Source organism: Bactrocera neohumeralis, chromosome 5 (assembly GCF_024586455.1).
Source record: "Bactrocera neohumeralis isolate Rockhampton chromosome 5, APGP_CSIRO_Bneo_wtdbg2-racon-allhic-juicebox.fasta_v2, whole genome shotgun sequence".
NCBI classification, from domain to species: domain Eukaryota; kingdom Metazoa; phylum Arthropoda; class Insecta; order Diptera; family Tephritidae; genus Bactrocera; species Bactrocera neohumeralis.
The window spans coordinates 7,049,692-7,061,961 of NC_065922.1; the positions used below are offsets into that span (position 1 = coordinate 7,049,692).

At 35.7% G+C, this 12,270-nt stretch overlaps 3 protein-coding genes and 1 long non-coding RNA gene across 4 annotated transcripts in view; 1 reads left to right on the plus strand and 3 right to left on the minus strand.

The window, feature by feature from the left end:
- LOC126760090 (serine/threonine-protein kinase S6KL) overlaps positions 1–4,594 on the minus strand; it is a 66,383-nt gene extending 61,789 nt beyond the window's left edge. The window contains exon 1 of the mRNA XM_050475479.1: positions 3,961–4,594. Within this exon, the coding sequence (XP_050331436.1) occupies positions 3,961–4,230 (270 nt within the window). The 5' untranslated portion in view covers positions 4,231–4,594. The remainder of the gene's footprint in view (positions 1–3,960) is intronic.
- On the plus strand, positions 390–2,709 carry LOC126760093 (uncharacterized). The gene is made up of 3 exons (XR_007667149.1): positions 390–1,065; positions 2,024–2,479; positions 2,540–2,709. It is a non-coding gene; the product is annotated as an uncharacterized LOC126760093 (long non-coding RNA).
- Positions 4,595–4,944: 350 nt separating the features above from the next.
- LOC126758816 (polymerase delta-interacting protein 3-like) lies at positions 4,945–6,699 on the minus strand. The gene is made up of 3 exons (XM_050473197.1): positions 6,476–6,699; positions 5,942–6,348; positions 4,945–5,877 (listed from the first exon to the last, which is right to left on the minus strand). Exons 1-3 carry the CDS (start codon positions 6,541–6,543, stop codon positions 5,156–5,158), a joined length of 1,197 nt encoding a protein of 398 aa, XP_050329154.1. The 5' UTR covers positions 6,544–6,699; the 3' UTR covers positions 4,945–5,155.
- A 3,739-nt stretch (positions 6,700–10,438) lies between these two features.
- Positions 10,439–12,101, minus strand: LOC126758163 (uncharacterized). The gene is made up of 2 exons (XM_050472263.1): positions 12,014–12,101; positions 10,439–11,190 (listed from the first exon to the last, which is right to left on the minus strand). Exons 1-2 carry the CDS (start codon positions 12,099–12,101, stop codon positions 10,439–10,441), a joined length of 840 nt encoding a protein of 279 aa, XP_050328220.1.
- Positions 12,102–12,270: the final 169 nt, after the last annotated feature.

Consider the following 12,270-nt stretch of genomic DNA (forward strand, 5'->3'; position numbering starts at 1 on the left):
AATGCCTTCCGTAACGCCGTCAATGATTGGAAATCGCGCTGACTGCGCTGGTTCGACGCAGAAGAAGCTTATTTTGAAAGTTTTTAAAGAATTGTACCGATTGGTTCAATAAATTTTTTTAAATCGACTCAGTCCAATTACTTTCCGGACAAACCATGTATAACCAGATCTCACATTATTTCTTCGAACTAAATCTTGTAGCTTCTACGAATCAAAATGAAAATCAAAGTGCCCAACTCGTTTTATTTGGGGCTGACTGTATCACCACGTTGTCGACTGTTTAATGAAAATAAAATATCAAAAACCAGTTGGCGCAGACAAACTACTTTTACTGCGAGGTGAGAGCGAGCGTTTATCAATACAGCGATTGGGGCGAAAGAAAAAAGTTTCGCTGATAACGAGTGATGCAGCGGGGAATGCTCAGACAACAGCTAAACAAAACTGTCTGCGACAAGGCGGCCAAGGTGTGGACACAAGTACAACAATAAAATAGAAAATTAAAACAATTAACAAGAAATATACGTTAAAGCAACAACAATAAATTAAACAATACAAGTTTCAAAACAAACTGCTACATCAACAAATCGGCCAAAGTAAATGACAACAAAAAAGTGATGATGAAATCTTCACTTGGCCGAAAATCAGCAGCGCATCAGTTCGTAGGGCATATTTATAAGCATATTGAATGAGAGATTGCTCACTCTTTTACATGTAGGCCTGCTAAATTGTGTTTGAAGTCGAAATAGCACAAAGGAATCGGAAGAATTAAAGAAATTGTGTTCGTATCACCGCTATTAAATAAAGTCACGACGAGTTCCACATAAAGATTCATTTATATTTACTTTCGTACTTAAGGCGTTTCAAGGCCGTGGTTATAGTAAACTACATACATACACGTGTATAAATCTGCTTATACATACATACATATTATTAGGCTCAATTCATAAGTATGTACATACGTACACTGTATATGGGCAAACAATGTGTGTATATAATGTAGGGGTTTATAAACATTTTCAAGTGCGTAATTTAAATTCACGACAGCAACATGTGCCATATAGATGTGTGAGTATGTAGAGCTTCTATATTCTCTATTCTTTATTTCTAATCACACACAGCGTACATTGGCCGATTCAGGTGAATCAAGTTTGCATGCAAAAATAATAATAACAAACAAAAGCGTTGAATTGATAAAAAGCATTCTAAAATAAAAAAAATAATTACTTTAAAATTAGAACAATAGTCTATAGCAAAGGGATAGGAAAGTGCAAAATAATTAACAGTTATTTACTGCTTTTCTATTTGCAACTTTTTTCCAAATTACCTTCGTATTTGTAGTGTACTGTGCTGATGAATGACCGAGTATTTACGGCGCGCGTTCTTTTTACAAAAAAAATTAGGAACAAATAAATGAAACATAATTAAAAATGGGTTTGTTAAAACATGTCAAACGAGTTTTATTTATTTCCTTTAGGTTTTATCAAAAAATAACTAACGCGAATATGAAGCATTTCAGCAGCATTTGAAACTTTATAGCTTTTGAGTACGGCGAAGCGCGTGGGAAGCTCAATTTAGTGTGACAACACAAAATAAATATTGTTTTTATATAGTACATACATAAGTATGTATGTACATATGTATGTATTTCGCATTTGCTCTATGTTGGTATATTGTCTGTCTGTCTGTCTGTCTCAAAAAAGCTACTTATTGCTCGGAAAACCCTAAATCGGACCTCTATATGCCATATAAACTGAGCGAACAAAAATAGGTATTATTTTTGTATAGATTATTGTGTAAGGCAACGAGATAAAATCCGAACAAATTGTTCAGATCGAGACTCTATAGCATACAGCTGCCATACAAGTTCAACTATCAAAATCAAGTTCTTGTGTGGAAAGTTTTTTATTTATAAAGGGTATTAAAGCTTCGGTACAACAAAAGTTAAGTTTCTTGTTTTAGTTTTTATATAAAATGATAATGATGATCTTTCGATGTGGTTTCAACACTTTTTTAAACATTTCAGTTAAAAAGGCCACGCTGTTATTATGGACAACTCAAAATGCTCTCTTCATATGAAGTGTGCTAGTACTGAAGGCTAATATTATCTACACAACTGTAGAAATATGCATGTATGTACAAATGTATATACATATGTACTTAGAGGAATAGTTCGAAATCATTCAGCACTTTTCGAAACGTTCTCACTAGCATCAAGTAAAATTTAGCAGGTAGAAATTATAGTAAAGCAAGTAGACGTCATATTTATTTAACATAGCATGTGCTCGAATATATACAAATATGTACATATGTACATGTACTTCGTATTTAACTTCATATGTTCTGTACACTACGGCAAACATCCCTTCCCAATGACTCGGTAGAAAAACCCAGTCAATGGATAGTTAAGGGCAACTTTAGGGATAAGCATTTGGCCAAAGCTATACATTATGTTATGCTCAAATATTCGTAGATTTCACAGGTAAAACATAAACAAAAATATGTACATATGTATATGTCAATGATGAAAAATTCACCCTAGGTGTCTTCAATAGCAACAGGGGGAGATAATGAAGAAACAGGTAAACAATTATATGGTGTGATATTCGAATCCTTGCAGAAAAAAGTTCCACCACACAACATAACAGCAATTATGGCGCTGGTAAAGGTGGTGAAAATCAACACACTATATCCGTATTTTATAGTATAAAACGAAAAATATAGAACTACGTCATTTGGCAAATAATTTCATACATAAAATGTGTAAATGACTGTAAGCAACGATTGAAATAACAGCAAAAGAATTGTACGTAGGGAACATAGTACGTCGCATACGCTTGAAGAGCAATTATGGGGGTGGTGTGGCAGGAGGTAGAATAAAAGAAGTGAGCAACAGCAAATCACGAAGTTATTGAATGAAAATAGCAACAAAGGCAGAAATAGCACGAGTCACATACACCTATACAGACATATGTGTATCTTTTCGTGTACATGTACATATTGTTTACATATTTTAGGAAAAATCTAAATATACACAAAAAATGTTAACAAAAATACGTATGCACATTTATATATCTACATATCTATATGAACATGTGTATATTCTATGTAGTATTCGAGCATGTTTGTGAAAAAATGCAAATATACTTAAAATTTAACAGCTGTTTTTCGGTTAACAGAAAGTTGTGCTCGGTACATAGAGGAAGCATTATTCGCGCAAAATCATTTTCTTTTGTTGTTCCTACGTTTTGTGGTGGTAAATAACAAAGACACAGCTCTACTGACTTTTATTACCTTTTTGCGCAGAAAAATAAGAAAACTACGCAAAAGGGGCAGTGGGAAAAGTAATAACAGCAGAGCTGATTCGACGTGAAATGGTCGTTGAACGTTTGGCGACGCAGTTAAGCCTCAGCTCACACTCCAGCAGCGCATTACGCTTTGCACATACAATACGAACATATTGAGATTGATGCCTTTTACCCATAAGCGTTGCTGCTTTGCGCTACTTTTGTATACACGGACTTTAGTGGCAATAGCTACAGTTACTGCGTGCAATGACACTGACACTGTTAACGCATAGGCGCACGTACTTGAGGGTGGGTTCACATGGCTTCCTCTTGCACTTATTCCTTTCTACCACCGAATACCAAATTTCAAAGTACATACAAACTGGCGCACATACTTATATATTCTGCTGCTGTGCTATAGTTATAGACGCTGCCGCGTAATGATGTCAACGTATAGATATTCAACATGACATGTTAAAGGCAATTAACTAACTGACCCCCAACGCAGTTCATATTAGAAACTAGCAACAACAGCAATAAACAACGCGTTTGTTGAGTAGAAGCACAAATGTTTATATTATGAATTGTAATAACAAGGTTCTAGTCATACAAATATGTGCAAGGATGCAAATATGATTGAATTGCAATGTTAATATTGTCTAATTTAAGTCAATACCTGTCTAGAGCGCTGAGTTCCGTGATTGTTAGCAGCTGATTGCCCTTCACTGTTATGTTCTATTTCAAGTGCCTCTGACTTTTTGCTGATGTTCGTACTTTTGCTTCGTGTTTTTTGAGTTTTGGGATAAGAAAAGTTCTGCTGCTGTGGGTCTTCTTTATCCTGGACTTGTTCACTCAGAATTTGTTTGGATACACTTTCTTTCTGCTGCCGTTGCTTTGGCGACTTTGTGGTCTGCTCATTCCTGGATGCACTGACACTGTTTCCCATTAAAGTTTCCGTTTACAATACATTTATTGGGTTTGTTTTGCTTTCACCGTAGTTTTGTTTCTTTCTTTTCCTCTTTTAACGCTTCATCCTTTTTATAACTTTCTAAAAATTACTCGTTGCTATTATTTTGTCGTTTGCTTTAATTTTCACTTTCTGATAACAAAAAAGTTGAAAGAAATTTTTCATTTAACAAAACGTCTTTACAGCAATAAATTATAAGTTTTCATGAACTATTAGCTAGGGCACACTTTAAATTAGATCTTTATGTTTTAATTCTTGCTGTTAAACTACTGAATAAATTTATATTTGTTTTTAAAATTAAAGCGACCCTATAATACTCTTTTACATCCAACAGCAAACGAGAAATGCGAAATGCTAACGAGTTCGAACCAATACATAAAATGCTACGAATTGAAATTTTACAGTGCTGCCAGGTGATAAGTATTAATATAAGCCAATAAGTATTCAGTAGATGAAAGTTATTTTATTTTAAATTTTTATTCAATAAAAGTGGTTGCAACATAATTTGCAATGAAAAATTAATACATTTTATATTTTAACATAATGGAATTTTTAGAAAAATATTACCAATGCTTAAAAAAAAATTTGATTTTCTGATAATTCCTTACTAAAAAGTCTATCACAAAATTCTATTTACCCGCACAAGGTCATGATTTGCGATCACATCCAATTTGAATTTTGAATAAAAATAACTTTTTTGAGTTGTACGTCAATAATTTATTCATACGTCGGAAATACTTGCGGCTGAAACGTAAATCTACAGTATTAAATATTTCCTTATGTGTTACATATGTGAACACCAATATTTATTTAAGATACATTAATAACATGTATTTATTGACATGCGGGTTCTGCTTGCTATATTTTTAATATAGCTGAAAAGTTAATATTTTAATTCTTAGCGTTAATGGCGCCGGAAAAGCACCTTATGCAAAGCGTCTATGTCAATTTCTAAAGGTGTTTTTCCAGAAGAATTGCGCGAACTTGAACTTGTTGGTATTGCTGGAGCGGTGGGCTTGTTTGAGGCGCGGGGGTTCACCAGGAGACATTTCATAGGTTGACCATCTAACTGTCGGTTGTGGTATGTATCCACCGCTTTTTCTGCATCCGTAAGAGATTTATATATTACTTCTGCAACGCCGGGACGCACCAAACGTGAATCATATAAAGGACCGATATCCTCGAACAATTCTTGGATATCTGACTGAGTTACGCTGCTATGCAAATTACTAACTACAATGCGATAACCGGAGGATGATGATGACGATTTAATTGGGTTTGAGAAGATACCCATAGATGCATGTGGATCAGGAGCACGTTCCAAACGTGAACGCATCTCATATGAGAGATGTGATGATGGCTCCGGCACATATCGGCGTTTATAAATATCTGGACTTAATTGTCGGGTGCTAGGCCTTAATATGCCCTTAGGTGGGGGTGGTGGTAGGTCTGGTGACATGCGACGCTCACGAGGTTTATAAACATCAAAAGGATCAAAACCTTCAGTATTTGCCACCCATGAATTCATGCGCCTTATTGGTGGTGTTGGCGAAACGTCACGTTGGCCAAATGTGGCAAAGTCATTTGTGACCGTGCGGCTTAGTCTTGTGGCGGCAGCTATTTCCTCTAAATAGAATAAATAAATTACAAATTTGCGTTTTAATTTAAATTTTTAAGTCACAGCACTTACCTTCTTCCATGCGTTCCATATCATCGTAGTCTACATAGCCACGCGGCACATTTATTAAATCCGGCAATCGCGCTGATACATGAGCAGGCTGCCTTATAAAGGGTTGAGTACTTTTCAATCCTGGTCTAGCTTTTAGTACCCCATTTCGATACGCTGCTGTATACAACTTTTTTGTTGCGCCCCGTGTTTTTAGTCCGCCAGCAGATAACTTTTTTGCCAATAATCGTTGACGAACATCACCACTAGCTCGTGTTAATTCTGACAATTTATCACGCGCATCCCGTATTTTTTCACGATTCTTCTGTATAATTTTATTTCGTGCATCAGTCACCATACTCTGCTTGAATACAGGCTTATTCAACGTTTTTCGTAAGGCCAATCCTTTTCGAGGATTTTCCGTATTATTGCTGAAATATGAATGAAAGGATTACAGTTTAATAAATTTGTTTAAATTTAAATTTCATCGCTTTACACTTTTTATTATTATAAATAAGTATGAAGTGAAATGAACTTCGCCATTTTAACTACACTTACAATTTCTTCACAGCTGATGGTACAGCGATTTTTTTGGTTTTAATTATTTCATCCAAACTAAGATCCATGGCTGTTGCTGGCGTGTATAACTTTTTGTACCAATCAATTAACAGCGTTTTATAGATTTCTTTTTCTCAAATTGTTGAAAAAAGAAACAAATATGAGTCCGTGTGAGAAAGTATAAAAAAGCCGATTCGCGTTTGTTGAAAAGTTGGCTGCTGTTGCTATATTGTGAATAATCAAACAGTGTTAAGAAGCAGAAAATACATTCACATGTAACGCTTTTAGAGATATTTTTCTGAATGTTTGAAATTATGAACTTGTACGAGTTTTTATACTTTTTTTCACTTTGCCCCTTCATTGACCCAGGTACCTGCTATTATTTTTCCTCGCTGTACCCTAACTACCTGATCTTAAGCTGCAGCTGGCAAGTTAAAACAGAAGCTATTTTCTAAGAATTAAGTTAAGTAAGTAAGCAACGACTTGCACCAAGGACGTTGCGACAAAAGGAGGCAGGTATACACAATTTTTACCTCAATTAACCTACCTTTAACTAAACGAAATAATGAGTTCAGGAGGATTATTATTTTATTAATATTTCGATTTTTAATCATAATTCTCAGAAACTTATTCTTTTGTGTTTTTGTGGGAGGCTTTCAGTCCTAAAAACTGTCCTAACTGAGTTTTTATTGATGCTCCACATCGTCTTAACACTAGATTGCCTAAGCAAGTAATTTTGACTGCTTTCGAATTTCAATTAAAAAAAATAGTGATTTAAGGGGGTGTTCTAGTCTAGAGGCTTGAACTTCGAGCTTTTTTCAACAATTAATAAAAAAGAAGCACTAGATATTTTTACCATCCGTTTTTTTTCATCGAGTTATGCGTCCTTGAAGAAAAGGGGGAAAAAGCGGTCGTGTCCTCATCGCCATGATTACACAAAATAAATAAAAAAAAAAAAACAATTTCATCCAGTTATGCGTCCTTGACGGAAAGGGGAGAAAAAAGAGGTCCGTGTCCCCATCGCCATGATTACACAAAATAAATTTAAAAAAAAATTTCATCCAGTTATGCGTCCTTGAAGAAAACCCCCTTAAGCAGCTCACCAAAAAGATGCGCTTAAAAGTATGCAACATCTATATAAAACTAGTTTTGGTGACATTTGAATAGCATATGTACATATATACTGAAATATATGTATATCCTTAAAGAAAGTATACTTTATATAGATATATGTATGTATGTATAACCGCGCACCAGGGGCCCTATTCTGTATCTCGATTCGAAAGTAAATTCTATTCAAATTTAATATTCGACTCGAATGTGTTTTAGCACTCTGTAAAAAAATCGAATTAAGTTTATAAATATGCGAAAGTTGTACCACCCTGTGCCAGTAACTTCGAATGCTAAATGTCAAAATAAAATGAAATAAGTTTAAATTTATTTGAAAAATATGGATTCCGTTGCATTGTGGATGGAGGACGAGGAAATTATTGAGGAAAGGATTACGAGAAGATATATAAGAAATGAATTTAATATTATGGAATTATCGTAAAAAAGGTAATTTGTTATTTATAGTACATACATATGTGTTGTGTTCGGTTATAAACTGTTTTTGCATTTGGGATTATAGCTTCATACAAAACTTTAGACTTTATAAGGAAGCCTTTGATTATGTCTTAAGAGGCATAACTGCAGAACTAACGGTACCTATAAGGTAAACGGCAGCTATAAAACTTGCTGCTACTTTAAAAGCTATAAAACTTGCTGCTACTTTAAAATTCCTTGGTCAGGGGGGCTATCAACATCAAATAAGGCAAGGCCGGTTTGCAGGGTTAGCACAGCACAGTCCACTACATCTAAATGTATTGCAGAAGTTTTGAACGCTATTGAAAAAACAATGTGTCCGACACGCATAAAATTTGAAATGAACTCACAAGAAAAGCGTGAAGCTAAGAATTATTTTTATTCAACATTTGGAATAATAGTTGCTATTGATGGAACTCACATCCAGATGGTTAGAACAGTAAAAGATGAACATCTCTTTTTTAATCGAAAGCTAAAGCATAGCGTCAATGCTATGGTGATAAGTTTATATTACGACGTTTTATTCAGACTTATTTATTATAGATACTTTATAATTAGATTTGTATATAAGAGCTGTAAATGGAGTTTATGGTGGAGCAGCGCATGATGCCCACGTATGGAGCCTTTCAAACGAACGACAGTACATGCTATCCAACTACCAAAATGGAGATAAATTGTCATGGTTAATTGGTCGGAGATTTAATTCAAACCGCTTGTACTTGTATTTATATATAGTCTAAGGCTTACTAATTATTCATTATCTATCCTATTTAAGGTGATTCTGGTTATCCATTAGAGCCATGGCTCCTTACGCCTTACCGCAATGCAGAAGAAAATTCACTTGAAAGTTTGTACAATGAAAAATTTACAAAAGCAAGATCAATAATCGAGCGTGTATTTGGAATTTTAAAAAGTCGTTTTCGATGCCTGCTTGCCGGAAGAGAGCTTCACTATGCACCAAAAAAAGTTGTTAAAATTTTGAACGTTTGTTGTGCCCTGCATAACATTTGCCTCATATACAACGTTGAAGCTCCAACAGTTATTGAAATTAATGAAGAACGATCTAATTTGGCTTTACCCAACGTAGATCAAAACAATACGAGACCGAATTAAAATAAGCTTGCGTTCGTAATTTAAATAAAGTAACTAAAAAACAATCCATTTATTTCATTTCTTTCAATTATTCATACATTTAAATAAGTAAAATTAACTGGTATTTACATTTAACATTTGTTCCTTAATTTTAAGTTTTGCAATTCTTATATTGTTCCCCTCCCTGTCCCTTTTAATTTTGTACTCATGCTTTAACTTTGCAAACTTTAGTTTTTGCCTTTCTAGTTCTATTTTTTCTTCATTTTGTTCAATAAGTTTGTTATTAGATTTAACTAAAGATTTTAAATTGTAATTTATGTCTTTTAAAATCTTAGTACAATCATTGTGAAACTTTATTTGCCCGTCTTCTTGCATTTTCAAGAGATTGTTTTTACTTCCGGTTCGTGACCGCACAGTACTACATTTGGGGGACGTTTGGGGGCGAGAAGATGGTGGTTCTTCCAAATTTTGCAAATCACTTATGTCGTTCTGAGTGCTTGGATCCGTGGTTTCACATTGTTAGCTTTGTGACTTCACTTGTTCCCGCACCGAACTTTTGAGCATCTACTATCCCATCTACCATATTGATTTATCTGCAGCAAGTCAAATGCTCTTAATTCAACTGAATTGAAGGAATGAACTTTTGCAGGCCCACCACCTGTCCCCGACATATGCAACTTAATTTTGCGAGCTTTAGCCTTAATGTGGGTTTTGTAATCCGCCCAAACCTTAAATGCAAACAAAATAAATAGAAATCAAAGCACAGGTAACGTATAATAGCAAAATAATTTTGTTCACACAGAAATTTACCTCTTTCCACGAAAGCATGTCCTGTATGGGTGGTCCATCTCCATTTAATTTTTCATTCAACCGCTCCCACAAATGTTTACTTGTTTGTTTAGCGTCGGCACATTTTACGTAGCCTTTGGCCAAGTTTGGATGTGATTCCATAAACTCCGCCATTATTTCAAATTGGATTTGTTTAGTGTGCTGAGAAAAGCGTGGGGTGCTTTGTGACATATTTTTTATATATCGAGCATTCTACGCTATTTTCGCAGTAATGCAGGAATTTTTCCATAAAAGAAGGTATTTCCCACAAGAGTTGCGTGAGCTTGAACTAGTTGGTATTGCTGGAGCGGTGGCTTGTTTGAGCCGCGGGGGTTCATCAGGACACATTTCATAGGTGGACCACCTATGGCCATTTGAACATATTGGCGCCGTAAAAGCACCTTAAAAAAGTGTCTATGTCAATTTTCAAAAGCGTTTTCCAAGAAGAATTGCGCGAACTTAGACTTGTTGGTATTGCTGTAGCGGTGGCTTGTTTGAGCCGCGGGCGTTCACCAGAAGACATTTCATAGGTTCACCACCCATGGTCATTTGAACATATTGGCGCCGTAAAAACACCTTACGCAAAGTGTCTATGTCAATTTTCAAAGGTTGTTTTGTTGGTATTGCTGGAGCGGTGGGCTTGTTTGAGGCGCGGGGGTTCACCAGGAGACATTTCATAGGTTGACCATCTAACTGTCGGTTGTGGTATGTATCCACCGCTTTTTCTGCATCCGTAAGAGATTTATATATTACTTCTGCAACGCCGGGACGCACCAAACGTGAATCATATAAAGGACCGATATCCTCGAACAATTCTTGGATATCTGACTGAGTTACGCTGCTATGCAAATTACTAACTACAATGCGATAACCGGAGGATGATGATGACGATTTAATTGGGTTTGAGAAGATGCCCATAGATGCATGTGGATCAGGAGCACGTTCCAAACGTGAACGCATCTCATATGAGAGATGTGATGATGGCTCCGGCAGATATCGGCGTTTATAAATATCTGGACTTAATTGTCGGGTGCTAGGCCTTAATATGCCCTTAGGTGGGGGTGGCGGTAGGTCTGGTGACATGCGACGCTCACGAGGTTTATAAACATCAAAAGGATCAACACCTTCAGTATTTGCCACCCATGAATTCATGCGCCTTATTGGTGGTGTTGGCGAAACGTCACGTTGGTGGGAAAGAGTTTTGAAGATATCTAGTTCCAATTTGTAGAGAACAAATTTCAGGAAAAAAAAGTTTCCATAGCGCGATAACGACTTTCCTACAGATTAATAATCTTTTTGAAATTAATGTTTTAGATCAAAATTGTGGTCGCAATCGTAGACATGACCTTTTTTAACGTGTCATTTCAACAATTTATTTAGCTATTATAAACCCAATAAATTAACATTAAAAATTATTTATAAAAAAAGGACCGAATTTCAACATTAAAAAAATCGCGAAAGTTAGTGATTTTTAGGAGGGTCACACTGTGCTTCAACTTTTTGTGATCCTCAGCACTTGTTCCACATTTTGACCATCATAATATTCCGTACTTCTAAAGTGAGATTTTAGAGTCAATACCTTTTAGTAACGTCGACAATAATAACAAGTTTTCTCTTAATAGTAAAAAGTAAAATTTTTACGTCTTTCCACAATCCACAATGTTCCTAAGTAATTTTGTGGTACGACTATATTGTTGTGTTGCAAGATCTAGAGTTTTTCATCTCTTGCTTAAAGAAGTCTTCGCTTGAGTTTTAAGGTGTTGGGCAGCTATGTAGCTCGTTTACTTTCGTTCCCATTTTTAGTTCTTCATTATTGTTTGAATATTTGTTCAATCTGTGGCAGTGGTATTTCGAAAGATATTTTTATTTTTAAGCAGCAGAGACCGGTGGTGAATATAATGTGATTAGGGTTAGACAGTTGAAACTCTTGTATGCGGAGAGTTTAGCAAGGTCGGATTATTTTTAGAACAGTCGCTTCAAACAACTCGAGTACATCGTTGACCAGAGTAAATCAAATTTGCTGATACAGCATACTCTGTCGTTGTTGTAACGGGTACCTTATCCCCTTATCCCCGTTAGGTTTAGCTTTGTTGTCCTCGACGTCATCCAACGATAAGCCCATGAAACGTGCTGTTTCGATGGGAACCAAAGGGAGAAGGGTGTCAGATGAGTAGGTTTAGCAGGGCATGCAAAGAGGTGGCCAGTGTCATGCGGGGACTCATTGCACGTTGGCTGCCAATTCGGAAATCTAACCCCGTTTAGACCCCGTCTACGCCAATTAAGAAGAAGAA

Coding starts and splice junctions, on each gene's coding strand:
- LOC126758163 (XM_050472263.1), bottom strand. CDS start 12,101: ATGGGCTTATCGTTGGATGACGTCGAGGACAACAAAGCTAAACCTAAC. Junction 11,191..12,013: donor CCCGTTACAACAACGACAGA/GTATGCTGTATC, acceptor AATTGGAACTAG/ATATCTTCAAAACTCTTTCC.
- LOC126758816 (XM_050473197.1), bottom strand. CDS start 6,543: ATGGATCTTAGTTTGGATGAAATAATTAAAACCAAAAAAATCGCTGTA. Junction 6,349..6,475: donor CCATCAGCTGTGAAGAAATT/GTAAGTGTAGTT, acceptor TTCATATTTCAG/CAATAATACGGAAAATCCTC. Junction 5,878..5,941: donor TATGGAACGCATGGAAGAAG/GTAAGTGCTGTG, acceptor TATTCTATTTAG/AGGAAATAGCTGCCGCCACA.